The following is a 15,588-nucleotide window of genomic DNA, read 5'->3' as shown; positions in this document are numbered from 1 at the left end:
GACATGCCAGCCCCCACTGGGCTGGGTTCCCCAGATGCAATGTTTTTGTTAGGTATAGGTTCCTGATTCTGCTAAAAAGGAAAGCACTCTGGAAGCATCTTCCTTAGGGCGTGGACTGTCCTCACAGCACTTTGTGGTCAAGTAGCATTAGGTTCCACCCCTCATCTAGGAAAAATTGGGGCAGTATATATTTATTGATTTGTTATGAGGTTAAACATGTTGCATGTAACATGCTGAACACTACCCAGCCACTAGGAAAATTCTCAATGAGTAGCTCTTAATATTTTTCAATTATTTTTGTTTACCATATTAAAAAATGAAAACATGCAACAGGAATCTGCCTGATTAAAAAAAAGTTTCAGAAGTTTTAAAGCAGAAGAATATTAGTCATAAGAGAATAAAACATGAACATCTGCTGAGAGCTTGCTATGTTCCATAAGCTGTTCTAATCTCTTTCTTATTAGCCCATTTAAAATGTCAAAATAAGCCTGTGGAGTAGGTGGTGTTACCCTCATTTAATAGACGAGGAAGCTGAGGCCAAGGTCACACAGTGGGTGGCTGAGCTGGAATATAAACTTGGTCTTTGTAACCCCAGAGCCCACAGAGTTGAACCCAGAACCTGAATGCCCATGAAGCTATTAAAAAGAGGCCAACTTGAATGGATAAATAAACTGATACATCCATGCAATAAATATTACTCGGCAATGAAAAGGAGAGTGACTAGTAATGAATTCAACAACATGAGTGAATCTCAAATGCTTATGCTTAGTGAAAGAAGCCAGACTGAAAAAGCTACATTTAAACTGATTCCATTTATATAACATTCTGGAAAAAGCAAAACCACAAGGACAGGAAATAGATTAGTGATTGCCAGGGGCTGGGGGTGGGAGCTGACCACAAAGGGGCACAAGGGAGCTTTTGGGGAAATGTTCTAGATATTGAATATGGTGGCGGCTGCACAACTACATGCTTTTGTCAAAATTCATAACCTAAAAAGGATGGCCTCTATGTTAATTACAACCTGATTTAAAGAGAGCCCAACTAAAACACAAGATGAATGGTAACTAACATTTGCACTGTCTTGGAAAAAAGATCAGAAATGTAAAAGAAAGTAGAATAAAAGAAATAGCATAAAGCATTAAGTGTGTGTGGAGGAACCCAAAGATTAAGAATACTTGAGACTTGAGATACAACACTGGAGGAAAGTGCTCAAAGACCAAAGGATCAAAATATAAAATGATTGACTCAGGCGATCGTACTCCCAACATGGCCAGTTAGCACGCATAAGAATCACCTGAGGAACTTGTTAAACTAGAGAAACTTTTTGGCTGAATAATGTTCCAATATGTGTGTGTGTGTACCTGTGTGTATGTGTGTGTATATACCTGTGTGTATGTGTGTGTATATAAATATACTACCTTTTCCTTAAGGAAATCCTGTCATTAGCATGGATAGATCTACAGGTATTATGCTAAGTGAAGTAAGTCAGACAGAGAGAGACAAATACCATATGATCTCATTTATGTGTGGAATCTTAAAAAATAAAACGAACTCTTAGAAAACAGATTGGTGGTTGCCAGAGGTGGGGGATGAGTGAAATGGGTGAACGTGGTTAAAAGGTACAAACTTCCAGTTATAAGACAAATAAGTCCTGGGGATGTAATGTACAGCATGGTGACTATAGTCAACAATACAGTATTATGTATTTGAAAATTGCTAAGAGTATATCTTAAAAGTTCACATAATCATGTGTAGTGATAGGTGTTAACTAGATATTGTGGTGACCATTTTGTAATATATACAAATACTGGATCATTGATTACATTGTACACCTGCAACTAATATAATTTTGTAGTCAGTTATATCTCAATTTTTAAAAAATACAGATTTCAAGGACAATTCCAGTGACCCTTATGCAGTAGGACTGAGATGGGCCCAGAAATCTGCATTTTAAACAAAGCACCCCAGAGGAAGTCACTTTGAGATGCAGTGAATAGAAATGAAGAAATTTAAAAATAAATACAAAAATGATTGGGAAATTAAAGTACAAGCATCAAACCTGAGAATGAATGGCCATAAAACTAGGTGCTCTCGGGGAGATAGAGGCCTGATTTACTTGGTTACCTGGAGTTCCCTGCAGGGGATTCTAGGGTGTGAGATGGGAAGGGAGACACCCCACCTCAACCAGGGAGGGCCGTCCTTCACCAAAGGAGAGCACTGATCCTCTGTGGGAGACCAGTACCTGCCTCCCCAGCTCCTCCCCAGTTGTCACACAAGGAGGAGGACAGAATGCAAAGTGTCCCAGCCCCCCTGACACTGCCCACCCCTCCCTAGCTCTTCCCCCACCTCCTACTCCATCCACAGGCCTTGGAGGAGCTGCCTCCATCCTAATCCTCTTCCCCTACTCTACACTCTCCCCAGAGAGCTCTTCTTAATTGATTATTTTTTTTCTTTCTTTTTTTTTTGGGGTAAATTTGACCTTTTTCAGCAGACACACCGGCCTTGTCTCAGTTCTGTGAGTCTTTCCCACCTCGGGGTTGGTTCACACAGGTGTGCCCCCTGCTGGGAATCTTCTCTGGGCTCCCAGACCAGCTCACTTTCAGCATCGGCCTCACTAACTCAGAGCAGGATCCCTGCTGTAAACTCCCTGAGCACCCTCTGCTTCCCCTTCACAGAGCTCAAAACCCTAGCATAATGGTTTCTTGACTGCTTCTCTCTACATTTTGTGAAGGCACCCACTGGCTCCAGCTCATTCACCTTTCCATCTCCCTGTATTTGGTACAACTAGTCACAAAGTTGCTAAAAATAATTTAAAATTCAATTTCGTATCACTGTAAAAAGGAGTGCATTTAATTGCTGGCTTAAATCCACATACTAGATTTTTTAAATACTTTAAATACTTTTTTCTTCAGCCTTCTATTACAGCCAACAGACTCAGTTAGGATGAGCCGTGTAATCTGTGTGGCCTAATGCAAAATGAAAACGTGGATCCCCTTGTTCAAAAATCATGGGAAAAGTGCCACTGAAAGTGCTAAAATGCGTGACAGCACTGAATTAAACCAAGTATGGGGCCCTTCTGATCATGGGGTCCAGGGGGACAGCACATCCCTCTCCCAGAAGCTGGTCCTGTTCCTGGCTTCCCTCCTATGCCACCAGCCACTCCTTTTCAATGTTTTGCTGGCTGTTTTTCTTTTTTTCTTTATCCCATGCTCTCATTTAGTTGTTTATCTATTATCTTTGCCTACATGATCTAATCCATTCCCACGTCTTCCAGGTTTGTGTCTCGAGCCATGCTCTGTCCTCTGACCTGCAGATGGTCGTCTGATGGGCATCTCAAGAGTAGCAGGAACTGAACAGAACCCCTTGTCTGTGTTCCCACCCACTTCCTCCTTCCCTCATTTTCCCCGTCTCAGCAAATGTTGTTCAGACCCAAACATTAACTTGATTTTTCTCTTTCCCTCTTACCCCACCCTCAAACCAAAAGCAAATTCTTTCAGCTTTACCCCTAAGCTGAACCATGAACCTGGTCAATTCTAGGGAACCCCACTACCATCACCGAAGTGAGAGTCACCATCTGCTCTTTCCAGTACCAGTGAAGCAGTCTCCCGAATTCCCTCCCTCTTTTCACCCTTGTTCTTCTCAGTCCATCTAGTTTAACAACCAAAGTGACCTTCCTAAGACCTGAAAAAGGGACTCTCGATCCCTCCACTACAAGATTCTCCATGAGCTGCTCTGTCTCTGACCTCATTGCCTGTGATTCTCCCCCACTCCTGGATCCCAGCTCCTCTTGCCTTTATTTATTTATTTATTTATTTTTGGCCGTGTTGGGTCTTCGTTGCTGCGCGTGGGCTTTCTCTAGTTGCGGCGAGCGTGGGCTGCTCTTCGTTGTGGCGCGCGGGCTTCTCATTGCGGTGGCTTCTCTTGTTGCGGAGCACGGGCTCTAGGCGCGCGGGCTTCAGTAGTTGTGGCTCAGGAGCTCTAGGTGTGCGGGCTTCAGTAGTTGTGGCACGCGGGCTCCGTAGTTGTGGCTTGCGGGCTCTAGTGCGCAGGGTCAGTAGTTGTGTCACACGGGCTTAGTTGCTCCGCAGCATGTGGGATCTTCCCGGACCAGGGCTCGATCCCGGGTGCTCTGCATTGGCAGGCGGATCCTTAACCACTGTGCCACTAGGGAAGCCCCTCTGCTTGCCTTCTTTCTGCCACTCTTGCACGCAAGCAGACTCCACGCCAGGGCCTTTGCCCCAAGGGCTCCCTCTGCACGGATGCTCTTCCTCCATCAGTTGGTCTCCTGCACGTTTTGAGCGCTGCCTCTTCATCATTCAGGCCTCACCTCAAATGCCGCCTCCACACTCGAGACGCCTTCCCTGCACACCCAAGTGAAAGCAGCCCTCTTCCTCCCCAGCAGTCACTCTCTATCCTGTTAGCCTGTTTTATTTCTTCATTGCACTAGCTGTCAAAATTAGTTATTATTTGTGTTTATTTCACACACACACACCTTGTACACACACACCTTGTACACACACACACAATTTCCAACCAAATTCTGACTACCTAAAACTTCCCTGGTGGTAACTGCTTTACCTAAGTAGAGTTAATATGCCTCACTGTGTTTACGAAAGCCTAATCATACTCAAGTGTTCATTTTAGTATCTCTCTCTTCTTAACAATCCGTATTTTCTTTCAGATTGTTTGGGCAGATAGTTACAAAGTTGGCTGTGCAGTACAGTTTTGTCCTCGAGTTTCTGGCTTTGAAACTCTTCGCAATGGAGCACATTTTATATGCAACTATGGACCAGGGTAAGTGCCCAAATTAACCTCTTCCTGGGAAAAAAAAAAAAGAAAAACTATTTTAGAAGTATTTATCTTCATTATAGAAAATAAATCTGGGTAATAAAGAAAGTGTAAAAGAGAAAATTAACATTACCCTTAATTCCTCTGCCCAGAGATCTACTCCATTTACATTCTGATACGTTTTTCTTTGTATGTGGGTTTGTGTTTGTGTGTCTGTGTGTACACCTTTATTTTTTATTTATTTTTTTTATTTTTTATTTTTTAAACATCTTTATTGAAGTATAATTGCTTTACAATGGTGTGTTACTTTCTGCTTTATAACAAAGTGAATCAGTTATACATATACATATGTTCCCATATCTCTTCCCTCTTGCATCTCCCTCCCTCCTGCCCTCCCTATCCCACCCCTCTAGGTGGTCACAAAGCACTGAGCTGATCTCCCTGTGCTATGCGGCTGCTTCCCACTAGCTATCTATTTTACATTTGGTAGTGTATATATGTCCATGCCACTCTCTCACCCTGTCACATCTCACCCCTCCCCCTCCCCATATCCTCAAGTCCATTCTCTAGTAGGTCTGTGTCTTTATTCCCATCTTGCCACTAGGTTCTTCATGACCTTTTTTTTTTTCCCCTTAGATTCCATATATATGTGTTAGCATACTGTATTTCTTTTTCTCTTTCTGACTTACTTCACTCTGTATGACAGACTCTAACTCCATCCACCTCATTACAAATACCTCCATTTCATTTCTTTTTATGGCTGAGTAATATTCCATTGTATATATGTGCCACATCTTCTTTATCCATTCATCCGATGATGGACACCTAGGTTGCTTCCATGTCCTGGCTATTGTAAACAGAGCTGCAATGAATATTTTGGTACATGACTCTTTCTGAATTATGGTTTTCTCAGGGTATATGCCCAGTAGTGGGATTGCTGGGTCGTATGGTAGTTCTATTTTTAGTTTTTTAAGGAACCTCCATACTGTTCTCCATAGTGGCTGTATCAATTTACATTCCCACCAACAGTGCAAGAGGGTTCCCTTTTCTCCACACCCTCTCCAGCATTTATTGTTTGTAGATTTTTTGATGATGGCCATTCTGACTGGTGTGAGATGATACCTCATTGTAGTTTTGATTTGCATTTCTCTAATGATTAATGATGTTGAGCATTCTTTCATGTGTCTGTTGGCAATCTGTATATCTTCTTTGGAGAAATGTCTATTTAGGTCTTCTGCCCATTTTTGGATTGGGTTTTTTGTTTTTTTGTTATTGAGCTGCATGAGCTGCTTGTAAATCTTGGAGATTAATCCTTTGTCAGTTGCTTCATTTGCAAATATTTTCTCCCATTCTGAGGGTTGTCTTTTGGTCTTGTTTATGGTTTCCTTTGTTGTGCAAAAGCTTTTAAGTTTCATTAGGTCCCATTTGTTTATTTTTGTTTTTATTTCCATTTCTCTAGGAGGTGGGTCAAAAAGGGTCTTGCTGTGATTTATGTCATAGAGTGTTCTGCCTGTGTTTTCCTCTAAGAGTTTGATAGTGTCTGGCCTTACACTTAGGTCTTTAATCCATTTTGAGTTTACTTTTGTGTATGGTGTCAGGGAGTGTTCTAATTTCATACTTTTACATGTACTTGTCCAATTTTCCCAGCACCACTTATTGAAGAGGCTGTCTTTTCTCCACTGTATATGCTTGCCTCCTTTATCAAAGATAAGGTGACCATATGTGCGTGGGCTTATCTCTGGGCTTTCTATCCTGTTCCATTGATCTATATTTCTGTTTTGGTGCCAGTACCAAACTGTCTTGATTACTGTAGCTTTGTAGAATAGTCTGAAGTCAGGGAGCCTGATTCCTCCAGCTCCATTTTCCGTTCTCAAGATTGCTTTGGCTATTCGGGGTCTTTTGTGTTTCCATACAAATTGTGAAATTTTTTGTTCTAGTTCTGTGAAAAATGCCAGTGGTAGTTTGATAGGGATTGCATTGAATCTGTAGATTGCTTTGGGTAGCAGAGTCATTTTCACAATGTTGATTCTTCCAATCCAAGAACATGGTATATCTCTCCATCTATTTGTATCATCTTTAATTCCTTTCATCAGTGTCCTATAATTTTCTGCATACAGGTCTTTTGTCTCCTTAGGTAGGTTTATTCCTAGATATTTTATTCTTTTTGTTGCAATGGTAAACGGGAGTGTTTTCTTAATTTCACTTTCAGATTTTTCATCATTAGTATATAGGAATGCAAGAGATTTCTGTGCATTAATTTTGTATCCTGCTACTTTACCAAATTCATTGATTAGCTCTAGTAGTTTTCTAGTAGCATCTTTAGGATTCTCTATGTATAGTATCATGTCATCTGCAAACAGTGACAGCTTTACTTCTTCTTTTCCGATTTGAATTCCTTTTATTTGTTTTTCTTCTCTGATTGCTGTGGCTAACACTTCCAAAACTATGTTGAATAATAGTGGTGAGAGTGGGCAACCTTGTCTTGTTCCTGATCTTAGTGGAAATGGTTTCAGTTTTTCACCATTGAGGACAATGTTGGCTGTGGGTTTGTCATATATGGCCTTTATTACGTTGAGGAAAGTTCCCTCTATGCCTACTTTCTGCATGGCTTTTATCATAAATGGGTGTTGAATTTTGTCGAAAGCTTTCTCTGCATCTATTGAGATGATCATATGGTTTTTCTCCTTCAATTTGTTAATATGATGTATCACATTGATTGATTTGCATATATTGAAGAATCCTTGCATTCCTGGAATAAACCCCACTTGATCATGGTGTATAATCTTTTTAATGTGCTGTTGGATTCTGTTTCCTAGTATTTTGTTGAGGATTTTTGCATCTATGTTCATCAGTGATTTTGGCCTGTAGTTTTCTTTCTTTGTGACATCTTTGTCTGGTTTTGGTATCAGGGTGATGGTGGCCTCGTAGAATGAGTTGGGAGTGTTGCTCCCTCTGCAATATTTTGGAAGAGTTTGAGAAGGATAGGTGTTAGCTCTTCTCTAAATGTTTGATAGAATTCGCCTGTGAAGCCATCTGGTCCTGGGCTTTTGTGTGTTGGAAGATTTTTAATCACAGTTTCAATTTCAGTGCTTGTGATTGGTCTGTTCATATTTTCTATTTCTTCCTGGTTCAGTCTCAGCAGGTTGTGCATTTCTAAGAATCTGTCCATTTCTTCCAGGTTGTCCATTTTATTGGCATAGAGTTGCTTGTAGTAATCTCTCATGATCGTTTGTATTTCTGCAGTGTCAGTGGTTACTTCTCCGTTTTCATTTCTAATTCTATTGATTTGAGTCTTCTCCCTTTTTCTCTTGATGAGTCTGGCTAATGGTTTATCAATTTTGTTTATCTTCTCAAAGAACCAGCTTTTAGTTTCATTGATTTTTGCTATTGTTTCCTTCATTTCTTTTTCATTTATTTCTGATCTGATCTTTATGATTTCTTTCCTTCTGCTAGCTTTGGGGTTTTTTTGTTCTTCTTTCTCTAATTGCTTTAGGTGCAAGGTTAGGTTGTTTATTCGAGATGTTTCCTGTTTCTTGATGTAGGCTTGTATTGCTATAAACTTCCCTCTTAGAACTGCTTTTGCTGCATCCCATAGGTTTTGGGTCGTCGTGTCTCCATTGTCATTTGTTTCTAGGTATTTTTTGATTTCCCCTTTGATTTCTTCAGTGATCACTTCGTTATTAAGTAGTGTATTGTGTAGCCTCCATGTGTTTGTATTTTTTACAGATCTTTTCCTGTAATTGATATCTAGTCTCATAGCGTTGTGGTCGGAAAAGATACTTGATACGATTTCAATTTTTTTACATTTACCAAGGCTTGATTTGTGACCCAAGATATGATCTATCCTGGAGAATGTTCCATGAGCACTTGAGAAAAATGTGTATTCTGTTGTTTTGGGGTGGAATGTCCTATAAATATCAATTAAGTCCATCTTGTTTAATGTATCATTTAAAGCTTGTGTTTCCTTATTTATTTTCATTTTGGATGATCTGTCCATTGGTGAAAGTGGGGTGTTAAAGTCCCCTACTATGATTGTGTTACTGTCGATTTCCCCTTTTATGGCTGTTAGTATTTGCCTTATGTATTGAGGTGCTCCTATGTTGGGTGCATAAATATTTACAATTGTTATACCTTCCTTTTGGATCGATCCCTTGATCATTATATAGTGTCCTTCTTTGTCTCTTGTAATAGTCTTTATTTTAAAGTCTATTTTGTCTGATATGAGAATTGCTACTCCAGCTTTCTTTTGATTTCCATTTGCATGGAATATCTTTTTCCATCCCCTCACTTTCAGTCTGTATGTGTCTCTAGGTCTGAAGTGGGTCTCTTGTAGACAGCATATATATGGGTCTTGTTTTTGTATCCATTCAGCCAGTCTGTGTCTTTTGGTGGGAGCATTTAATCCATTTACATTTAAGGTAATTATCGATACGTATGTTCCTATTCCCATTTTCTTAAATGTTTTGGGTTTGTTATTGTAGGTGTTTGCCTTCTCTTGTGTTTCCTGCCTAGAGAAGTTCCTTTAGCATTTGTTGTAAAGCTGGTTTGGTGGTGCTGAACTCTCTCAGCTTTTGCTTGTCTGTGAAGGTTTTAATTTCTCCATCAAATCTGAATGAGATCCTTGCTGGGTAGAGTAATCTTGGTTGTAGGTTTTTCTCCTTCATCACTTTAAGTATATCCTGCCACTCCCTTCTGGCTTGCAGAGTTTCTGCTGAAAGATCAGCTGTTAACCTTATGGGGATGCCCTTGTGTGTTATTTGTTGTTTTTCCCTTGCTGCTTTTAACATGCTTTCTTTATATTTTAATTTTTGATAGTTTGATTAATATGTGTCTTGGTGTGTTTCTCCTTGGATTTATCCTGTATGGGACTCTCTGTGCTTCCAGGACTTGATTAACTATTTCCTTTCCCATATTAGTGAAGTTTTCAACTATAATCTCTTCAAATATTTTCTCAGTCCCTTTCTTTTTCTCTTCTTCTTCTGGGACCCCTATAATTCGAATGTTGGTGCGTTTAATGCTGTCCCAGAGGTCTCTGAGACTGTCCTCAGTTCTTTTCATTCTTTTTTCTTTATCCTGCTCTGCAGTAGTTATTTCCACCATTTTATCTTCCAGGTCACTTACCCGTTCTTCTGCCTCAGTTATTCTGCTATTGATACCATCTAGAGTATTTTTAATTTCATTTATTGTGCTTTTCATCATTGCTTGGTTCCTCTTTAGTTCTTCTACGTCCTTGTTAAATGTTTCTTGCATTTTGTCTATTCTATTTCCAAGATTTTGGATCATCCTTACTATCATTATTCTGAATTCTTTTTCAGGTAGACTACCTATTTCCTCTTCATTTGTTAGGTCTGGTGTGTTTTGACCCTGCTCCTTCATCTGCTGTGTGTTTTTCTGTCTTCTCATTTTGCTTATCTTACTGTGTTTGGGGTCTCCTTTTCACAGGCTGCAGGTTCGTAGTTCCCGTTGTTTTTGGTATCTGTCCCCAGTGGCTAAGGTTGGTTCAGTGGGTTGTGTAGGTTTCCTGGTGGAGGGAACTAGTGCCTGTGTTCTGGTGGATGAGGCTGGATCTTGTCTTTCTGGTGGGCTCGTCCACGTCTGGTGGTGTGTTTTGGGGTGTCTGTGGCCTTATTATGATTTTAGGCAGCCCCTCTGTTAATGGATGGGGCTATGTTCCTGTCTTGCTAGTTGTTTGGCATAGGGTGTCCAGCAATATAGCTTGCTGGTCGTTGAGTGAAGCTGGGTCTTGATGTTGAGATGGAGATCTCTGAGAGATTTTTGCCGTTTGGTATTACGTGGAGCTGGGAGGTCTCTTGTGGACCAGTGTCCTGAAGTTGGCTCTCCCACCTCAGAGGCACAGCCCTGATGCCTGGCTGGAGCACCAAGAGCCTTTCATCCACACGGCTCAGAATAAAAGGGAGAAAAAAATAGAAAGAAAGAAAGAAAGAGGATAAAATAAAATAAAGCTTTTGGGAGGTCGAACGTCTTCTGCCAGCGTTCAGTGGCTGTTCTGTAGGAGCAGTTCCACGTGTAGATGTATTTCTACTGTATCTGTGGGAAGGAAGGTGATCTCCGCGTCTTACTCTTCCACCATCTTGCCCCTCCCTCTGTGTACACCTTTATAAACACTACATAAACACACACACACAAACACATTTTTAAGAGTAGGAGGACTAAAATGTTTTCAGGGACATAGATTAATTGGATATTGTAATAACACCACAAGATGGGAAGATTAATATTCCATTATATTTATTAACTTATTAAAAACTTTTCAAACCAGAACAAAAACCCACTCTGAATTGAATTTCTCAATTTATATAACTTATTTCATTTACTTTTGACAGTTTTGTTTTTGAAACAGACATCATTTTTCTCCCTTTGGAAAATGGGAAGACACATGACATTCTCCCCCAACTTCCTTTAAACTTATATATGTGTGCTTATGCATCATACACATACTCAGAAAACTGAGATAATGGAAATACACGTTTTCTATTTTTTACTTAAAATTACATATGAGCATTTTCCATGGCATTGAAGTTTTAAACATGATTACAGTAATTAAAAACAATGCCATAACGTTTGTATAAAGTTTACTATGTACTAAGCACAGTTTTAAGTGCTTCGCATATATTAAACTTATTTAACCTTCATGAAAAGTCTGTAAGTTCTACTATTACCCCTGCTTTGCAGATAAGACAACTGAGGCCCTGACAGGCAACCAGGGGAAACTAAAACTTCCTACTTCTTTATTGGGCAGAATACTTTAGGTCCCTTTGTCTGTGTTTTTAATTTATTTTATTGAAGTGTAGTTGATTTACAGTGTTGTATTAGTTTCTGGTGTACAGCAAAGTGATTCAGCTATACACGTATGTAATAGTTTACATCTGCTAATCCCAGACTCCCACTCCATCCCTCCCTGACGTCCCCACCGGTTCTTGGCAACCACAAGTCTGTTCTCTATGAGTCTGTTTCTGTTTTGTAGGTAAGTTTGTTTGTGTCATATTTTAGATTCCAAATACAAGTGATAGTATATGGTATTTGTCTTTCTCTTTCTTACTTCACTTAGTTTGATAATCTCTAAGTCCCTCCATGTTGCTGCAAATGGCATTATTTTGTTCTTTTATGGCTGAGAAGTATTCCATATATATATATATATATATACACCACATCTTCCATCTTCTTTATCCATTCATCGTAGATGGACATTTAGGTTGTTTCCATGTCCTGGCTATTGTAAATAGTGCTGCAATGAACATTAGGGTGCATGTATCTTTTCGAATTATAGTTCTGTCCACATATATGCCCAGGAGTGGGATTGCTGGATAATATAGCAACTCTATTTTTAGTATTTTGAGGACCCTCCATATTGTTTTCCATAGTGGCTGCACCAATTTACATTCCCAGTGAGGGAATGTAAACCCTCACTGTTAGAGGGTTCCCCTTCCTCCACACCCTCTCCAGCATTTGTTATTTGTAGACTTTTTGAGGATGGCCATTCTGACCGGTGTGAGGTGGTACCTCATTGTAGTTTTGGTTTGCATTTCTATAATCATTAGTGATCCTGACCATCTTTTCATGTGCCTATTGGCCATCTCCATGTGTTCTTTGGAGAAATGTCAATTTAGATCTTCTGCCCATTTTTTGGGTTTTCTTTTTGTTGTTCTTGTTATTGAGTTGTATGAACTTCCCTTCGTCGGTTGCATCATTTGCAAATATTTTCTCCCAGTCCATAGTTTGTTTTTTCATTTGTCTATGATTTCCTTTGCTGCGCAAAAGCTTGTAAGTTTGATTAGGTCTCATTTGTTTATTTTTGCTTTTATTTCTATTACCTTGGGAGACTGTAGATATCTTTGTCCTAATCATTCCCATCTAGACAAGTCAGGCCTTTCCAGTAGCATGTTTCTCCCAAGATGAATTCTATTTCCCTAGAAGTCACAACTGCCTTGTTTTTAGCTTGTTTTTGAAGTAGCAATTTTCCCCTCTTCTTTATAGTATGGAATGCATAAATGACTGCATTAAAAACATTCTAGAATTTAACTACTCAATGAGTACTGTGCTTTTTAACAATGAAAGATACTCCAATGATTAATGTCCATTTTGGATATCTTTTATAATTATCAGAATCTCTACTATATTCCTTTGACTATTTTCCACAGGGTAGCATAAACATGAGGGTAAATTTGAGACAGCCTAAATTAATTTGGAGCCAAACGAGATTTGAACATATCTTTTTAGTTGGAAATGAGGTGTTAATAAAAAGTAATGTCTTAACTCTGAAGATTAATGTATAGTATTAAGGGAGAGGAGTCCATGAACTTGGATTAGAAAAAAGTTGCATCTTTTTCACTAACTTCTATTGAAAGTAACATTTCTTTATGAAGATAACACTCCAATCATTATCAGCAATAGCTATGACTGTACTGCACTACCTGTATCTTTATCACAGATATGTTCATATCACTTTCTAGTTGCTGCATCTCTCTCAAAATAGTTTTTATCACTACCTTGAAATTACTGTAATTATTAGACTCCCTGCTAGCTCTTACCTAATACTTAATAGAGAAGTACATATTAGTATATCACAAATATTTTTAACATGTTAATAACTATTTCAACTTAATTTGTTTCCTTTATAATCCTATGAACTTTATTTTAGGTATTTTTAAACTATTTTGAGAAAGAGCCCATAGGCTCCACCAGGCTGCCAGAGGGTACATGACATGAAAAAGTTAAGAACTCCTTTCCAAAAGTAGAGTTCCAAAAAAGATTAGAGCAGTGGCAGGTTCATTGAAATAAATGTACAGCCTTTCATCATTACTACTCCAGAGATATTCATGGGGATATAAAATGTTTATTATTTCATTTTCTAATCTGTGATCTTGGTCAATTACTTACACTCTGTGCCTCAGCCTCTGGCTATGGGAATTAAAAAAATTATAGTATCTTCCTCATAGGGTTATTGTGAAGATTGATTCATTCGAGGATGCTTAGAACAGTGCCTAGTACACGAAGAGTATTCAGTAATTATTATCTATTATTCATATCACATCTTTTATGTGAAAACAAATTACATTTTAGAAACTCCCCCATATTTCTTGTTATTTTCTTTTGGAAAGCCCTTTCCCCAGACAAATGGCTCCTATCCAATAAAAACTATGGAGGTTTGCTAGGCTGAGGAGAACAAAAATGTGGGTCATGGTAGCTTTTCTAAGGTGGACAGTTTTTTGGATGGCAGTGATCACATAGGCCAGACAGTAAGTAGAGGGAGTATTGCTCTGAAATCAGACAAATCTAGGTTTCGTTCTGACTCTGACATCTGTACCTGGTGATTTTTGGCAAGTTACTTAATTTTTTAGAGGTTTAGTTGCCTTATCTGTAAAACAGAAATAAAAATAACTTCCTCCCCGAGTTGTCTTAAGAATTAACTGAGATGATTAAGACATAGGTTCCCAAACACGGGCACCTAGCATGAACTCTGCAAATATTAGCAGGCTTCCATTTCTGCTTCCCCCTCTCCTCTTCTCTTACCAACCCTCTGAATCTGAGGACTTCCATCCTAGGATTTAGCCAAGGACCATAATAAATAGCAATTGGAAAAAAAAACAGACAGAAACCAACAACTCTCCTAATGGAAAGTTTTCCTCTACTTCACAGAGGCAATTACCCAACCTGGCCATATAAAAAAGGATCCACATGCAGTGCCTGCCCCAGTAATGACAACTGTCTGGACAATCTCTGCGGTGAGTAAAAGGAGCAATCTACCAATCATACAATGTGTTCAAAACTCTTGTGACTTTCTACAGAGCTAAGAATGCAAACATTTGTTTTATCCTAACAGCTATTTTCAGGGAAAGTGGCATCAGGTAGCAATCAAACCGGTGGCTTACTGTCCTGGGAATGAATATATGGTTCAAGAGAAATTTAAAGAAGCAAATAATATTCTTTAGTTAGTGCTAATCAGAAAAACAACAAAGCGACTCGGATGCTGGGAAACTGTAGACCCAAGATTTGCTAATTTCAGCAAGATCAAAAATTTGTATAACAAAGTTAACCAAAAGAATTCTGAATTGCGTGATACTACCTGTCCAAGCACTCAAGACTTGCATTTTCATCTGTAGAATTAGATAAATGAAATAAAGCTGCAACGTGGCACTTTTTACTAGTTAGACAGCATTTACTGAGGAACAGTGCAGGCCAATGAAGATACGTTTCCAAGGATGTTTTACATAACTTTGAAATATTAATACACAACTGGCCAAGAGTCTATTTATGGTTCCTGTCCCAGACACATTCCTTTCCATCTCAGTATGGTTTTTTTTTCACTTTTTGCAATGGTGTGAAGGAAAACCTCAATCAAGCTATTGCAGCTCTGCAAATCCTCTAGGACTTTTGTGTCCAGATCTATAACCAACTGAACCCTCAGGGCTGCAGGGCTGGGGTGGGGCTTAATTGCATAAATTTTTGTTTGGCTAAAGTGTTGCATTGCTTACACATTTCCTAAGGTCCCTTCTGGGTTTAAAATTATAAAATTCTTTTCAACTGCTTTTCCCTTCCTCCTGATTTGTAAACACTGAGTTCTCATTTTTACTCCAGCTACAGAGACGCTTTTTCTACCGGCTTTCCGAGCCAGTCATTTCTCTCCAGTTCAACCATTCTTTCCCTCCTAATTAGTTTTGTTTAGAGAACTCACTAACATGTAGCCATAGTGCAACAAATCCCTTCTCAGAGCACCAATATGTTAACTGAATTTTTCATGTTGCTCCAACACTACGAAAGCGTCTTTTTTTCTTCCAAGTT

The 15,588-nt window shown here is 39.2% G+C and overlaps 1 protein-coding gene across 2 annotated transcripts in view; it reads left to right on the top strand.

Annotated features, from left to right (window-relative positions):
• GLIPR1 (GLI pathogenesis related 1) overlaps positions 1-15,588 on the top strand; it is a 44,744-nt gene that overhangs the window by 26,821 nt on the left and 2,335 nt on the right. For both annotated transcript variants that reach the window (XM_061204208.1, XM_061204207.1), the window contains exons 4-5: positions 4,682-4,794; positions 14,446-14,531. In XM_061204208.1, coding sequence (XP_061060191.1) covers positions 4,682-4,794; positions 14,446-14,531 — 199 coding nt within the window. The remainder of the gene's footprint in view (positions 1-4,681; positions 4,795-14,445; positions 14,532-15,588) is intronic.

This window comes from Eubalaena glacialis, chromosome 11, assembly GCF_028564815.1.
Source record: "Eubalaena glacialis isolate mEubGla1 chromosome 11, mEubGla1.1.hap2.+ XY, whole genome shotgun sequence".
NCBI lineage: Eukaryota > Metazoa > Chordata > Mammalia > Artiodactyla > Balaenidae > Eubalaena > Eubalaena glacialis.
Note: the sequence above shows the minus strand (reverse complement) of the source record. Positions and strands in the feature narration are given on the sequence as shown.